The 17,639-nt window shown below is 35.0% G+C and overlaps 2 protein-coding genes across 2 annotated transcripts; one reads left to right on the top strand and one right to left on the bottom strand.

Moving 5' to 3' along the window:
* Positions 1-2,371: 2,371 nt before the first annotated feature.
* Positions 2,372-3,778, top strand: LOC128991793 (facilitated trehalose transporter Tret1-like). The gene has a single exon (XM_054414982.1). It carries the CDS (start codon positions 2,372-2,374, stop codon positions 3,776-3,778), a length of 1,407 nt encoding a protein of 468 aa, XP_054270957.1.
* Positions 3,779-8,185: 4,407 nt separating this feature from the next.
* Positions 8,186-17,639, bottom strand: LOC128991792 (facilitated trehalose transporter Tret1-like). Its single transcript, XM_054414981.1, has 4 exons — positions 17,546-17,639; positions 12,928-13,160; positions 12,125-12,285; positions 8,186-9,542 (listed from the first exon to the last, which is right to left on the bottom strand). The coding sequence occupies exons 1-4, from the start codon at positions 17,589-17,591 to the stop codon at positions 8,534-8,536; spliced, it is 1,449 nt and encodes a 482-aa protein (XP_054270956.1). The 5' UTR covers positions 17,592-17,639; the 3' UTR covers positions 8,186-8,533.

The raw sequence follows: 17,639 nt of genomic DNA, 5'->3' as shown, positions 1-17,639 counted from the left end.
AACATAAGTTACAATAACTTTTGAACCGTAATTTTTACGGTAATGGAATCTGTACGGTTTTGTTCAGAATTTAAAGGACTATAACATTCTACATTTTTTAGAAAATCGTTCAGGCCATTTCAGAGAAAATCCGATTTACCCGATATTTTATGGGGTTTTATGGGTAAAACCCCATTAAAAATCAAAATTTCAAAAAATGAAAAAAACTTTCAACATTTTAAGGATTATAAAAACCGGCATTTTTCTAAAATCCTATTTTTCCTTATTTTATGGGGTTTTCATAGGAAAATAACATAATTTACAATAACTTTTTAACCGTAATTTTTACAGGAGTAGGTTCCTTTCCCGATTTTATTTCCAAGGGGCAACATTAGTTTCTGGGATCAAAAAAGGACAAACACGATATCCACACGTTGACATCAACGGCTATTTCATCCGTGGATTACCATTATTAAATTATACCTCCCTTACATGACGGTGTTCCATGTAGTATTGAAAGTTCAATGAACCTGTGACATCAATTCTTCTCTCAAACAAGAAACCGATTGTTTGTAAGATTTATCTGTGCAAACCTTTTTATCTGTTCACTATAATGGAGGCTATTACTTTTGTTCTTTTTACTCTGAGGTGATGCATCATGTTAAAAATAGAACCCTAATTTAGATAAACAGAAATCTAATATAATATCTAGTTTGGACTGATTCAAAATGCCCAAGATAGCACTGAAACTTCTATTGTAGATCATTCACTCGCTTCGCTTCATTCGCTTGTTCGTTAGTCTGTTAACACTTTCTAAATGAAAGTTAATTGTAACCGGAGTATTAATAATATATAGTTAATAATATCTAAAGTTAACGGTGTGCCCTTTAGTGAGCTTTCTTCTAGATTTTTTAGAATATCGATTAAATGCCTACTAATTTCAATCACAAGCAATTAAAAATTAAAATTTATTTTTTATTTTAATTTTAGTTTGCATTACAACTTGCTTTTAACATTTAAAATATACAACTCTAAATGACTGTGTCATTTTATGACAAATAACAAACTATTCCTCGATACATTTCATGATTATCATAAAATTAATGTGTGTACAGTATTTATAAATTGACAATTTTTTTAAAGCAGGTTTTTATGAAAAACAAAACCAATCTTGTAGACATTGCCTTTGACTGTGTATACAACTAGACTTTCTATGTTATTAAAGTTGAAGCATCGACTGTACACCTAAAGTCAACAGTTTTAGCAAGTTTTATGATATAAATAATGCACAAATAGTAGATGAATTAAGTCCCCGACAGATTGTGCTGTCAATTACATTCTGCTACTTTTTAGCCAAGCTAAACCGAAAATCCAACTCTTTATTTTTAAATGTGTCATTCATAGCATTTAAAATTAAGAGAGACTAACACAGTCTCTGATCTATAAAAAGTTAGTGTTATTAATAAACATGTTACAAAGTTATTACGTAATGCTGCAACGTCTATTCTGGCACTGTATGTTTATACAAGCCGGTGGCACGTCAAAAAACAGAGCAATTATTTCCAAACAAGTAAGAAATTCTCATGAAGTAACTGACTTTTAGGAAATAAATTTCTTGTTTGAAAAAAAAAATAAAACTCTTTCTTTTATTTTATTCAGGGTGAATCATAGATATGTTTTTTATTTGATGCATTATTATGTTGAATATACATGATATTTTAACTTTTAGCACTTCAAACACTTCAAACGTGATTTTTATTTAATGCCCAAGGCAATCAGTGAAAATATTTTTGGTGTAATCATTAAACATCTAGGTCCATTACTTTATTCCTGACTAGCTGTAACCCGCGGGCTTTGCCCCGTTTAACTTCTTAATTTTCAAGATTATCTCGTTCGCATGGCTCAATCATGTCCTGGTTGAAGTTTGTTCGCTACGCTCACTCACCTTTAGGTTGAAGTTTGTTCACTACGCTCACTCACCTTTAGGTTGGAGCTCGTTCGCTGCGCTCACTTGCCTTCAGGTTAGCTCGTTCGCTACGCTAACTCGCCTCCAGGTTGAAGTTCGTTCGCTACGCTCACTCACCTTTTGGTTGCAAATTAGCTGTTGTCGTAAATGTAAAAGAAATAATAGTGCTGCACCCTGTTGGCAATCCTTGTAACTTTAATGCTATTGAACATCATAGAACAGAACCAACTTGTTTAATTGAAACAGCTGTTAAGATTCAATAATTCCATTTCTCATAAGGTTATCCTTTAAAAAGTTAAATTCCAATCACGTGAAAACACAAAAGAGCTATACGGTATTTTAGTTAATATTTTAATGTATTAGTTAGTGTGGTTTCTTACTTGAACAGTTTAGTATTTAAATGCATTATTATAATTAATCCAACCAATGTCATTTGTTTTAGCGGCGCTGTGCGTGGTGGTAGCTGGGTCTTGTTTCGGATGGGTCACTCCAATCCTGTTGACGTTCCTGAGCCCCGAAAGTCCTGTTCCCATGACTTCAGTCGGGGCCTCTTGGATGATCTCTCTCTTGGAGTTCGGCAATCTTCTGACCCCTATCCCGGCTGGCTTCCTGGCGGACACCTACGGTCGCAAGCCGCTGATCCTCGCAACAGGCCCGCTCTACATCATCGGCTGGATCATAATCATGAACACCCAAACTCTCACTGTCCTCTGCGTCGCCAGAGTGCTTCAAGGACTCGCCCTAGGCATCGTGTACACCGTCGTGCCCATGTACCTTGGAGAAATACCGAGTCCGAAGTTCCGCGGAGCCGTCACTAGTATCTTCCAGAGTGCTTTCTACTTCGGGTTTCTCCTCGAGTATTGTATCGGACCTTTCGTCTCGTATAGAATCCTAAACGCAGTCAGTGCTGCTCTTCCTGTGATCTTCATCGTGTGTTTCCTTCGACAACCGGAGACTCCGTACTTCCTGGTGATGCAGGGCAAGATGAAAGAGGCAGCGAAAAGTTTGGCTTGGCTGAGAGGTAAGCAAAGACCGGAAGAAGTCATGTCGGAGTTGGAGTCCATCGATGAATGCGTGAAGAGAGAGATGGCGAACCAGGCTAGTTGGAAGGACGTTGTAGCTACCACAGCTGACAGACACGCTCTATTGATAGTCAACGTGGTTGGAGTGGTGAAGATAATGAGTGGCTCAGTGTGCATCCCTACCTACTCCACTCAACTCTTCGCTCGCACCGGGTTTGACATGGTGTCCCCAGACGTCATCACTATCGTGATGGGAACCGTCATCTTCCTCTCCAGCTTCTTCAGCACGGCTCTGACAGACATCACAGGTAGAAGACCTCTTCTGATGATTTCCGCGGTGGGTTGCGCCTTCAGCCATCTTGCAGTCAGTATTTACTTCTTCCTCGACGAACGCACCGGAATCGATGTTCGCGCTTTCAACTGGATTTGTCCTCTAGCTCTCGTCCTCTACTGTCTTTTCCTCGCGTTCGGTCTCGACCCTGTAGCAATGACCTACAGATCAGAAATGTTCCCCGCAAACACTAGAGCAGTAGCTGCCAGCATCAACACTCTTATCTTCACCATTAGTGCCTTCATATCACTCAAAGGCTACCAAGTGGTCGCCGATACCGTTGGTTTTGACGTATTGTATCTCGGGTTTTCTCTTGTTTGTTTCTGCGGGGCTTTTTGGATGTACTATATCGCCATCGAGACCAAAGGCAAGACTTTGTCGGACATCCAGAATGAGTTGCAGGAGAGCGCTGAAATGAGGAGGAAGCAGAAGGAAATCAGGGAAATGGACGAAGGTGTTTATAGGTCGGTGTACATCTAGTCTTGTTCACGCAAACATCGGCGTATATTGTAGTAATATTTTCAGTATATTTGTTTAGTAATTATCAAAACTCTATATGTGATGTATTTTTTTACAAATGGGTCAACGCTCAACGCGTGTTTTGTAGCAGCTCTTTGGAAGCTTATTAACTTAATATTTAAGTCCGTTTGATGTAGTTTTGTAAATACATTTTATTACTTTTGTACTTACGTTGTGCTCTTTTTTAGTTCTAAGTTTCCGTCTGTGATAAATACAAACTTTTTTAATAAACCATGTATTTTATTTGTCACCTAAGGATTTTAAAATGGAATCGTTTCCCTAACCATTGGTCAACATGGAATAATACAATTAAATATAATGTAAAAGAACGTGTGTGGAAATGTAACATAACTTGGCCATTTATGTTATAAATTAACTGCGATGATTAATGTCTTCTAAAATAAAAGAGGATAGCTAAAATTATATACTCGAGATGGTTGAGAAATTTTAAGTTAAATTATTGTTAAGTAATTATTTTGCTACTTATTATTCATCCTTATTACTTATTACTTATTTTAGTGTTTGTCTATTGGAATGTATCTGATAAGAATCAAACTTTAGTAATCATTTGTTGAGGAAAACATAAAATGATAAAAACTAACAGAGTACCTGTCCTTCGTACGGGGTTGGTGTATAAGTATAAAATGTTTATTGCAGTTAAAGGAGAGGACACGGTTTAAAAAATGGGGTTTTCTAAATTTACGGTATTATATAGTATAACACATCTACCATAGCCATAATGCTCTACCACTGCACCTAAATAATCGAAAAAGTATATTATCAAAAACAGAAACAATATCATAAATTATTAAATTAAAAACATAAACATAACTGTAAACAATCCTACTTTGACAGTTCTCATTGTCAATCACAGTGTTGTCATAGTGCTGCACCATGTTGGTAAACCTTATAACTTTTTAATGCTATTGAACATCACAGAATTAAATTGTTTAGTTGAAACAAGTGTTAAGATTTATTAATCCAATTTTAAATATTAATAAGTTAATATGTGAAACTACTAAGCCACTGGGGCAGAGCCTGAAAGGATTTTTGACATAAGAATAGGCCTATATGTTTTTTCGGGAATGTGAGCTATCATCATGCTAAATTTCAGCCCAACTCGATCAGTAGTTAATACGTGATTGAACCCAAAACAAACAAACCTTCACATTTATAATATTAGTATGATTTACGTAATTTAATACAAGGTTCGAAGAAGACAAAGGTAAAAGCTTTGTTTTATAGGAATCAAGCTATTTATACCAACATTAATACGCGGGTGAAAACACTAGATAAATTCCATAATGGTTTCTACAAAGTCAACCTTGGTTTTGTGTCTGGACGCTATCTAGTATTGGGAACATGCGAGGTTGGAAACATTTAGATAACTACGTGAGCGATATCTTCTGTTTTTCTCAGCTTTTCTGCCTCAAGTCACTAATATTCTCAGCTGATAACAGGTTTGGAATCCCCACCAATCCCGGTCTTCCGCGTTCTTGACAAAAAAGATTGTAAGGAATTTTAAATTGTCTTAAAAGGGGAAACAATGTACTAGGTTAGTCTATGGTACTAGGTAGTCAAAGGTACTACCTGTACTACTTAAAGTTTGTTTCACATCTGAGTTTGGAAACAGATGTTTACAAAAAACATCTGTAGAAACCAGCATAACATAAGCTTCTGCTCGATGATTCAATAAAAACGTCGTGTTATATGTTTTGTTCATATTGGCCTGGTATATGAGCTTTTCTTAAGAAAATACCACGAATACTTGAAAAATACCGGTATGGATCATAAACATAAAAAATAACGTTTTTGGCCCGAATCCTATACTAATAGCATTGACATATGGATTAGATAGTTCCATTTAAATAATGTTAAATAATCTTTACTTTCGGGCCAAAAAGGTCATTTGTTTATTTTTATGGTCCATACCAGGTCTTTTCTAGTATTCGTGGGAAATACTTAAAATATCAACCAAATCTCTTATGTATAGGTTTTTAATTTCGATATATTTAGAATATTTTGTCTTGTAAATATATTGGTATTGTATTCAAAACCATGGGTACTTTTTGTATCCGTAGTAACCATAGAATGCATAAACGTATAACTTAACTTAAGACTATCTTATGTATTTTTTAACAGCAGTATAAGGCAGTTGGAAATGTAAAGAAATAACGTTCCTCGTCCAAACCTGTTAATAAAAATGATACGTATAAATATTCTTGTACAAGGAAACAAATTCAGAAAATAAATGGGGTAAAATGTAAAGGGATTTTTAAAATTCTATATGGGATAGAAACTTACTTAGGCATCATACAAAATTACTTGAAACCCACTGGCCACCCTTTATCGTTTTATTCACTACATCCTGACCAACAGTATTTTAATATAAATGAGTGGCAAAAATACGTAGTTATCTGCATGTCTGTCAGTATATACGGGATTTCGACTAAACTTCTAATCGCGTATCAATTTTAACACGTATAAATTTCATGTTACCTACCTATACCAGTTAAAAGTAGTATATTCTTAAAGATTACAAACGTAAATTTTATTTTACTAAGCTAAACTGTTAATGATCCGTCATTTCAAAAATTAAGTTTGGGAGGTTAGCTTATGGTAAAAAATAATTAATTTATGCAATTTTTAATAGTTTATTTACCAAATGTTACTGTTATGTAATATGATTTCTATTGTACTGTCAAATATTTCTTCTTTTAATATCTTTAAAGAAATACTATTGGCTTGTAGGGACATAAGTCCCTAAAAAGCTCAAATGTAAAAGAAATTATTGTAATATTTAAACAATCTCAGAATCAAATTATTTATGTGTCAGGATAGACATCCCAGTACAACATATCTTTTGTGTAAAAAAACAAAAACAAAAAAAAAACAGTTTGTTTGTCTTTGTTTGCTTTTGTTTATATTATTTTCAATAAATAATTTGAATGATTCCAGAGGTTTAACTGCTAAAGGCAGCAAAAATGTTTACGAATAAATATTGATTTATTAAGGTAGCTTTGGGTTTTTTGTTAATGATGATTAAAAGGCTTCCCCGATTGAAATACAGTTTTGGAAATTGTCTCCGTCAAATAAGAAAAGGAAAAAAATGGTGTGTTGAGATAAACTTAGTTCTTGGTCAAAACCGCTAAATTAGCATCCCTAGCCTACCCAGTTATTATTTTTAAGTATATGCTCATTTTGTAAAGGTTTAACAAAATTAGTCTTAAGTAAAGGCATCCCATTGATAGAACTTAACACTAAATTTGTTTCTGATCAACATAAAAAAAAAAAAACTATTAGCCTAGTGTAAGTATATGTGGTGGTAATCCTCCTAAATGTGCGATTGATTTACATATTCTAACAAAAAAGGGCCTAATCAACGTCTAATTACTGACTATTTTGTGACTGGTTAGGGTTCCATTACCCAGTTATCAAAACTAATCACGACATAAATATTTTTGGTTAGATTTAAGAAATGGAAATTACCTCTATGTTCTACTGTTATATATAGGTTCTCCCTTTACTACCGTGCATGCTAGGATATATTATTTAAACCTTTTTTGCTTGGAGCAACAAAGTACTTAAGTACTTAATAAAAAAATACCTGTACGAAACTACTTCACCTTTATTCCCAAATTGTTTTCAAAGAGTAACCGTTGAGGTTATTCCACTTCATACAAAATATTGACTCAACACTACAATAAATCTCAAATATAAATGTTAGTAAATTTACAAAAAAGTGTGGAATAAATCTTTAATATATGTTTTGAAATCAAAACAAAGAAGATCTTTATTTAATCTTGAATCGTTTCTTTAATCTTAAAAACAATTCATTTCAACTTTGACATAACTAAAGAGTCTTGATTATTATGGGTAACGTTATCTCTTTATATAGTTGGTTTTATATAGTATACATTACATTGCAGAATTGACTGGCAAATGAGTAATCCAAATGTAATATTGCTACTTGCTTAGCGACAAATCACGGTCAGCTGTATTGAAGTAAACAAAAATCAGCAGTAAATGGCTTCTAATGATATTCTTATGGAGAACATTTCACGTTATATCTAATTTTGTGTTAAGATTTGGGGAATTTTACTATTTTTCCCGCAGTCACGGGGTCAAGACCTTTAATTTGAGCCCTCTCCCGTCGTTCTACAACTTCCCATTCATCCACAATTTTGACGCAAAGAATCGGCTTACGTAATTATATATAGAATAGATAGATAGATTGGCTTTTAAGACTTTAAAAGAAGAAATATTTGACAGTACAATAGAAATCATATTACATAACAGTTGGTTACTGTTATAACAAACCAAGTTAATCCTTAATTTAAATACATGTGCTCACTTTTTGTTGGAGATTAAGTAAACAGAATTTTTCTTATAATCAATTGAATCATGTATATTTTTAAAACCCGATTAATTTATTGTACATAATATTTTTACATGATTAATCATTTTGATTAAAATTATAAATTTAAACAATACTCACAAAGAATCTACCACAAAGAATCTATACAATAATATAGCTTTTGTGTGATAGTATTCATCAGTGGTAGTAGGAAACAAGTTGTCTTTTTGAATAGACATTTTCTCTGTTTTCTTTTTCAAGAAATTATGTTAAAAAAGTCTATCATGACATCAATTGTCAAAGAACCACAAAGATGACCAGCACTCTTTTTCATTTTTGTTGCAAAAAAAAAAACAAAATCACAAGTGGACGTCGGAAATCTCAATCGTCGGAATATCCAAGGGCTTCCCATTCTTCTGCAATGAGGCGTTCAATTCCTGCCTTATTTCAGCAAAAGTCTTCCCCTTGGTTTCCGGGACGGTGAAGTATATCCAGAATGACCCGAAAAAACACACTGTCGCGAACATCCAGAAGACGGAAAACAGCCCTAAAGCGTCGGTGATCACCAGGTAGAATTTGAGGACAAAGAAAGCATTGAGAGTCAAGTTGATGGCAGAAATACTGGAAGCGAAACCTCGCGTATTGCTGAGAAACATTTCAGACTGGTACATAACAGACACCGGACTTACACCTAGAGAAACGAACAGACTGAACACAACAATGACTGCGACAGGAAACCAACTGTAGTGCGTGACATCAACAACCGTTTGGGTGTCAAGATAGAAATAGCATCCAGCGAGAAACAAATTCACCCCTGCTCCGATACAGGAAAACATCAACAGCTGTCTTCTCCCAGACAGATCAGCGATTATTGTCACAAAGAAGCTGGAAATGAACAAAACAACTCCGAACAAGATTGTCATGTTGTTTGGTGCCACTATCTTGGTAGAGTTGTCAGAGTTCAGAGCGTGTATCTGTGAGAATGTTTGAGTCGGATACGTCATCAGAGCTATCAGACCGTTCAACACCCTGATGATACCCAGGCCTATCACGATGTACAAGGCTCTTCTGTCAGCTGATGTTGAGACGATGTCCCTCCAAGATGCTTTGTTGGTTACGTCTGCCGTCACGGATTGTATCATGCTCTGCAGTTCTTTGTTGACCGCGTTGGTGTTTGACCGTCCCCGCAGTCTGGCCAGAGCCGCTGCAGCAGCTGGTTCGTTCCTCCGCATCAGCAGGTAGTACGGAGTCTCCGGCTGGTTCCAGAAGATGGCCACCGCGATGACCGGAAGAGCTGCGGTGACGTAGGTGTACATGTGGTAGGAGAGAAAGGGGCCGATACAGTATTCTATCAAGTGACCGAGGTACCTGGAAATAGATGTGGTTAGAATCAGAATGGTATTTATTTTGCACAAAGAAAATACTTAGAATATCAACAATCACATGCAATAATTATGTAAAGACGAAGGGCATGCGCCAATTGTGCATTTTAATAGGGTTAAAAGTTTAAATTCAAGGTAAATAATAATGCAATACCCATTTATTTTTCAAAAATCTTGAACTACGCCAATAAGACTGGGGATTTACCTACCTCAATTAGGTAGCAATTATAAAAAGTAGCATATATAAAATCCATTTTCATAAAATATTTCGCTTGTCTCCTTGTTTCATCTAACTGTGGTTAAACGTTTACCTGAAGGATCAGCTGTTCAGATTAGAATTCACGATTAAACCGTTATAGATCAAGTTTGTCAGCAACACTGTATCTTCATTGAGATTTTGATTGCCAAATAATAATAAAAAAAGGTTTTAATACCTGCTATTAGGCAATCCATTCAATAACCAGGATTGAACCGGGATTCATCCATTCAATGTTTATTGAATGAATTGCATAATAGCAGGTATTTATACCTTTTTATTTTAACACTGGATCATTGAGAGTGAACTCCAGAAATAATTGAAATGCAAATGGGCGAAGCCCTTAAGGAAATTACCTTTTTCGTTTACAATTCCCAGTATTGTAAGTAATTTCCAGTTGCGCTGAATCATCTATATATTTAATACGCGACATGAAACTTTGTGAACAATAAGGCTTTTTTGTTTTAAGATTTAACCCCACATACTATATACCAAAATGTTCGTCTAGGTGTGTAGATGTGCAAACTGGCTTTAGATTTTCTAAATATATCTTTTTAAGGGCGTGGGCTGCCCTCAAAGTTCCTTCCATAAGGATAACATTGTGATGGATTTGAATGTCATTATATTCTGAAACAGATGTCAATACATTAGTTTAACAAAAATTAAATCCCAGCTGTTTTGTTTGGTTTTGAATAAACAGTTTGCATGTTTTTAAAAATTATTAGAAACCCGGCAAAGAAATGTTACCTATATAGGACACGACGGGAGAAAAGTTTTAAATTATATTTTCGTTTAAACACGCCAAGGAAGCGACAACAAAGAAATATTGCCGGTCGTACACGGCGAGTCAACATACGGCAAGCAATGCAAAACGCAAGGAGCCCAGATGAGGAGCTGGAACAGTTAGTGGCAAAGTGTACTTACAAAATTACACTGACACACACATGATTCAGCAGCATTCACTTGGCGAGATGGCATTAAAATGTCAGAAATGTGGTGCGCTACATTTTAAAGAAGAACAAAGAGGACGAGGCGAAGGATTTTCATCCTGCTGCCATAAAGGAAAAGTGAATATACCTAACACCATACCGAGAAATGTATTATATCCAGAGCCTACTTAATGGAGCAAATCATTTGAGCAGAAACTACAAAGAGAACATTAGATCTTACAACTCTGCGCTCGCAATGGTCAGCACTCGAGCTAAAATTGAAGTATTAACGGTGAAGGGCCTTTCATGTACACAAGGTGCACGACACAATTTATCACTCAATTGGCACCTTACAACTGTCAGAAGGGGTGCATCCCACATGTGCCTAAATTCATATCTACGACGTCGAAACCGCTGTTCAAGAAAGAATGCTAAACAAAGCTAATGGCTCTTGCAGCACTGAACTGATGCACATTTTGACTAAACATTTGGTTTATATTAATCCATACGCGCAAGTTTTCAGCTCCGTCCTGCAAACTACTACTACTGAACAGCAAAAAGAACTTAGAATAGTTAGAATTCATATAACCAACGATCGAGGTCAATACCACCGTCGATACAACGACGCAACTTCTAACGACGTTGCTATAATAATATCCTAATTTATTATTCGTGCGAATTCGCACGGGTTCACCTAGTAGGCTTTAAAATGACACTTCAATCGTAAAAATTGGATAAGTATGGCGGATGTAAAAGCAATGTATCAGAGAACCCCTTTGTGAACAATCTAGGTATATCTCTATGCATTGGATTAATTTAGTATTGTAAAGTATTAGTGTTAAGATCTAACTAAAATGAATATTTTAATACATTTGCACAAGTTTAAGCTCGTTGCACAATTTGTGCTTTCCACTCGTTTGAATTAGTAACGTGAGTAGGCACTATCCTGTCCAAAGTTGGCATAGTCTTGTATAACAGAACCAGTTTACCTAAAACACAGCCTGTACTTATGTTGAAATAGTTGTCAATTAAATGAAAACTCCTCAAATATAATTTCAAATGTATTTGTTGAAGATTACGTACCTCATCAGACATTACTATATGTACCAATGTTTCGGTTAACCCCTCACTAGTTTTGATTTCAGGGGGATTTGTCAAGTTTATTCAGCGAAAAAAACAGAGATTTGTATAGTTTCAAACGAATTTAGTAGGTTTTTGTACCACCAAGCAGCTCAAAATCTATTCAGTAACCAGCTATTTCACGAATATAACAAAACACGACTTTTTGACACTTAACGATATGTCTACACTTCTGGAAACATTTACAAAATGGTAAATATACATATTTTTGCTTGGTATCTGCCTAACTTCAATCTGACTTACCAACAATTGTGAAACATGCTGGAGATGGATCCCCTGATGGAAGGGCTGGCGATCTCACTGAGGTAGAGGGGAACGACGGTGAACACGATACCCATGGCGACTCCTTGGAGAAGTCTGGCAAAGTAGAGGGCTTGGATGCTAGGCCATGCGATCACGATCAGCTGGAAACATGTGTTTGAATAAACAGATGGCTATGACGTCATTAACGATAATAGCTGGGGTTATGACTAAAAAGTATTATTAAGGTTTTGTAATTTTAGAAGGGAGATGTTTATTGTAAAGAAAGTGTTGAACAAAATCTTCTTGTGCTGACTATTGCCTGAAAGCATTTTGTAAACTTTGAAAAGGAAAATGGCTGAGATCAGACTTGGCAATGATTATATATGTTCACGATGATTAATTTTGTATTTTAATGGTAAAGGAATTTATGTACAAGTGAGAAACCAATATTTGACAACAAATCGTTTTGTCACTGGTGAAATCTAACAAAGATCTTTTTTATTCAAAACTGGCTACACCTTCAGTTTTTTTTTTGTGAGATACTTCACCGAATTTTATTACCCAATGCAATGGGGAGTGAGCTAGTCTACTGGTAATCCCGCCAATCCCCAATGGAATTTATATGTGATGATGCCATAGCCCTCTAGGGCTAGCTTGAAGTAATGTGTAAGAACAGTTGCCAGGCAAAAACATAGCCTACTCAACTGATTTGAAAGTTGAAATCCACACCCCATTTCTCTAAGTTGTTACCCAATAACTGGTTGAAACTTTGACCAAATTCAATAATAAAATATGCCACTTACCCAGCTAAGGAAGTACAACGGGCCTGTGAGCAGTATGCTCGGTCTTCGCCCCCAGCGATCAGCGAGGAAGCTGGATGGGATGGGGCTGAGTACGTTGCCGACCTCTATGATTGCGACCATCCAACTACTCTGGGCCTGGGTCATGGGGATGGGTGACCCAGGGCTGAGGAGGAGACCCAGGATGGGCGTCACCCAGCCAAAACACGACCCGGACACTAGCACGGAGAAGCATGCTGCAATCAGAGGTAAGTTGCTACTATAAGTTCAGGGTCAATTTTTTACATTAAGTACCGGTAAGTGTTATTTTATGTTAGTGCTCGTGTCTAAGCTAGTGGCATTTACAAGGAAAATCATCACAAATATGCTTTTAAGAGTAAGTAGTTCAAATCATCAAATTGTTTATAAAATGTCAGGAATCAAACTCGTCCCCTTGCACTTAGGTCTTAGACGCTAATTAGAAGGCTAGCAGTACAACTAAAAGAAAAACTATTAGGAATCTAGCTGATATTTTACATCACGAAAACAGGATTTCCAATAGTTTTGCAACTTCAAATTTGATGCCGCCATTACATGAGGGACTTGAGTTATACCATGTTATACGTTACATAAGTGAGAACCTAGACCATATAGATTTGAAGCTGGATGAATATAATGCTTGCCTTGGTATTCAGAAGGCTTGTTTGATTTTTAGCAAAGTCAGAAGCTTCATAAATTGTCCGAAACTGGACCAGCAGCTGCCCATGATCGTTGGGCTCTTAACTTGACTTGTGAACCAGCTGATCGCAGTCACAACGCTATCATCTCATTATTTCCCCGTCAAAGTACGCATTGGTGAATCAATGTAAACATAATCCTATAGAATAAAAACACCACACGATTGGTGCAAATACCCATAGCAAAATGCACGTAAAACAACTTTAACGATCCTCAGGTATATTAAAAATATACCCCCGCCGCAGCAAACCTGCAGACTAAGCGAATTTCCATTTGACTGATTGGATTTACACTGAAATGTCTACTTAAAAATATAACATTCATTCCCTATTTAAATAGAATTAGTTTAACAAGTACTTAGGTTTGCTGCATCAGGGAGGGTAAAACTGTTTTTTTTTTGTAAATGTTAATAGTTAGTAAGAAATAAAAACATTTTCCAAATTTGATCAAAATATGTTCATAAACAAGCAAACTACAACAGTTTACTTATTCTCCATAAGAATAACATGGGAATTTTAAATTTACAATTTTTTGGAATTTTCTCCGTAACCATTAGGCGCATAATAACGCTTCATTATACAAAATTATTTGTTTTTTTAAGCTCTACAAAGTGGTTTGAAAAGAAATTGCTAAATTTTATGTTTTTAGGGTCAAAAATGGGAAAAACCTATTTTTACCCCATAAAACCCCCCGTAAACCACCGTTCCCATAGTCCGATCAAGCTGGATCGCGAACTCGTTCGAATAAACGTAGGTTTACACGTTTGTACCAAATTTCATCAAAATCGGATCATTTTTGCTCGAGTTATCGTGCTAACGGACACATATATATATATATATAAATATATAAATATATAGACATATAAATATATAAATATATATATATATATATATGAATTTGAACGGATGGTGTTTTTGGCCTCTAGGGACCTCAAAACGAAAAAAAAATCGGTCCCGCGTCCAGGTCTTACCATGAGTACTACGGTAATAGCTTATTCCCTATATGGGAAATTCGCTAACAAACAAAAGTACAAAAAACTAAATCATTACAACTAAAATATTAGAAGTACCTTTAAGAAACAATAAAAGAAATAGGGATGAGATTGCTAACAGTTTGCAATGTATGTAAGCAATTCTGACGGAGTGGACGAGGCTTAAGGCAATTTTGGCCAATCCTATGGATCATGAATATGTGGGACGTTTAGCTGTGACAAATTCAGATTATCTAATGATCACTTCAGCTTGAAAATAACCTTTTCTGACGCTTTAATGTGCCTTAGGATAATGGGTGAGTTTTAATTTTCTCGCATACTGAAAAGAGTTGAAACTGCTCTGTAAATATGCATGGAATTCATAGAATTGATAGTCTTTTGAGTAGTTAAATTACCAAAAAGACTATCCTATAAGGAAAATCACAGAATAACTGTTATTTATGATGCAATCTTTGTCATATCGCGTTCAGGAAAAACCTTGATAGAGCTCAATTCTAAAAGTTCTTAGAATGAAGAAATAATTCTAAAAGTTGTAGAGTGAATGAAGAACTAAATCTCGAGCTAGGAAAATATGTAATGTATATTTAAAAAAGGTATTCTCTATGTTTTCTGTACAATATTCTATAGCAGTACTGGTACCAATTATATGTTTTATTAAGGCTTTTTAAGTTAGTTGTTTTTCTCATGTTATTTTTACGTTTTAAAAACAGACAAACCTGAATTTTCTTCAGGATAAACTTTATTAGTTTTGCAATTAATTATTTATATTAGGATATAGGTGATTATAAATTCGAAAGTTAACACCATAGATATATAAAACACACGCTCTTGTGGTTGGTTGGTCTATGTTAATACTTACTAATTTCGTATCAGACCTTATGCATGTAATCGTAATGTATTAATCATCATTGAAGCATCCAGACTAAAATCACAAAGTGAAAAAAACGTCTTTAAACAAATTATAATAATTAATTGTAGATTCTATTGTTTTAACATTTATCCTATGAATTGAACTATTCTTTTTATTTTATGCAACCTTTTTATCAGTGTCTACGCAAAAAGGTTAGGATATTTAACTCTACATTGTATCCTATCTAGGTTGGCAATGGAAAAACGGACTTTGCATTTGATTATTTACTGAGAATTAAAACTCAGTTTATCTCGACTAGACTATTATTAAATGGGTGGATAATTGATTTGTAATTGAGTTGTACTCATGAGTGTTCAATGAATGCAATAACTAATTGTCCAAACACATTTTAATTAACTTTACATACGTTCTTATTTCCAATTGGATTTCAACATTTGACAGAATTGCGTTAATGTAAATAAATTTGTACGTCGGTAACAGTTTTTAATGCCTTGATAAAGTATTTATAAATTCATTTGTCTTATATCAATAAAACAGAAGAATTCCAACTTTAATTTTGCGTAGGTTTTGGTTTTCCTAAAAGATGTTAGGATTTGATAAGCCTAGCTTTCAGATGTTTTTTTTTTGTTAACGCAAAAATGAACACAGTAATTCCATTTTATTTTTAGCGAATTTCCCTATAGGGAAGTAGCTATTACCGTAGGTGGCACGGTAAGACCTAGACCCGGGACCGATTTACTTTTTCATTTTGATGTCCCCAGAGGCCAAAAACACTATTCGTTCAAATTTTTATATATGTATATATATATATATATATATATATATATATATATAGACTTATATATATATATATATATACGTCCGTGAACGCGATAACTTGAGTAATTTTTGTCCGATTTTGATGAAATTTGGTTTAAAGGTGTAAAGCGGGATAAACGTGAATGAGTTCGCGAACCAGCACGATCGGACCATGGGAACGGGGCTTTACGGGGGGTTTTATGGGGTAAAAATTGGTTTTTCTCACTTTTGCCCCTCAAAACACAAAATTTCCCAATTTCTGTTTAGACCTTTTTTAAGAGCTTAAAAAAACAAATAATTTAGTATATAAAAGTATTTTTGTTCAATTATTAGTAACGGAGAAAACTTAAAAAATTGTAAATTTAAAATTCCCATGTTATTCTTATGGAGAATATTGTCAAATGTTGTGGTTTGCTTGTTTATGAATATATTTTGATCAAACTTGTCAAATTTATTTATTTTGTACTAAGCTATCAATATTTTACTCAAAAACACACTTTATTTGTTTCCTTGTAGCAGCAAACCTAGGTACTCGTTAAACCTAATGTTATTAAAATATAATTTAACTGAAAATCAGTTCAGACAAATGGAAATTCGCTTAGTCGGCAGGTTTGCTGCGGCGGGGGTATCTTTCTTTCTAGTTCGCTTTGAACGGATTAGACAACCCAAACAAGTAGAACCTTGATAACAAGTCTTCCATAAGGCTTGTTAACAAGGTTGTCTTTTTACCAAGGTTTGCAAAACATGACGATTAGGGGTAAAATGAAATCAAGGATAGTATATAAATGGGATGTCTGTTTCAGTGTCAAAAACCAACGATTATATTATATCCTATGCTCTAATATAAATAAAGACACAATAAAAGTATCGTCTTCACTACTTCTTAAATAGCGAGTTCTGTGCATCATGGTCCTACTTGTACCATATCAATGTTTGAAGGCCAGTTAAATTATTTAAAAGTAAAATATATTTCAAATCGAAATCTGAACATCAGTGAAATGGGGTTTCATGTTAAGTACAAAAACAGCAACCAGATGTAAACAAAATAATCATAGCTAACACGAAGGCATTTACAATCCAATATTTGAACAGTTTTTAAGGATAACCATATAGCTTTTGGGTGAATACTAATCAAAGAATGATCTTATGCGAATGATTTCCCCCGAGAAGAGCTCTTCCCCGGTTACTAACTATTACACTATCTACACCAAGGTACCTTCTCAAAGCCAAGCTCGGTCCCCTACCTGTGAACGCCGCCACATACTGTCGCACCTCCCCGTGACACCACATGGTCGTCTTCAACAGTCCAAGCAATTGGCCCAATGTCAACTGAATTGC

The sequence above is a fragment of the Macrosteles quadrilineatus genome, unplaced genomic scaffold, assembly GCF_028750875.1.
Source record: "Macrosteles quadrilineatus isolate MER2022 unplaced genomic scaffold, UCM_ALF_1.0 Scaffold_4__1_contigs__length_99947679, whole genome shotgun sequence".
In the NCBI taxonomy this organism is placed as follows: domain Eukaryota; kingdom Metazoa; phylum Arthropoda; class Insecta; order Hemiptera; family Cicadellidae; genus Macrosteles; species Macrosteles quadrilineatus.
This window is presented reverse-complemented; position numbering and strand designations above follow the sequence as displayed.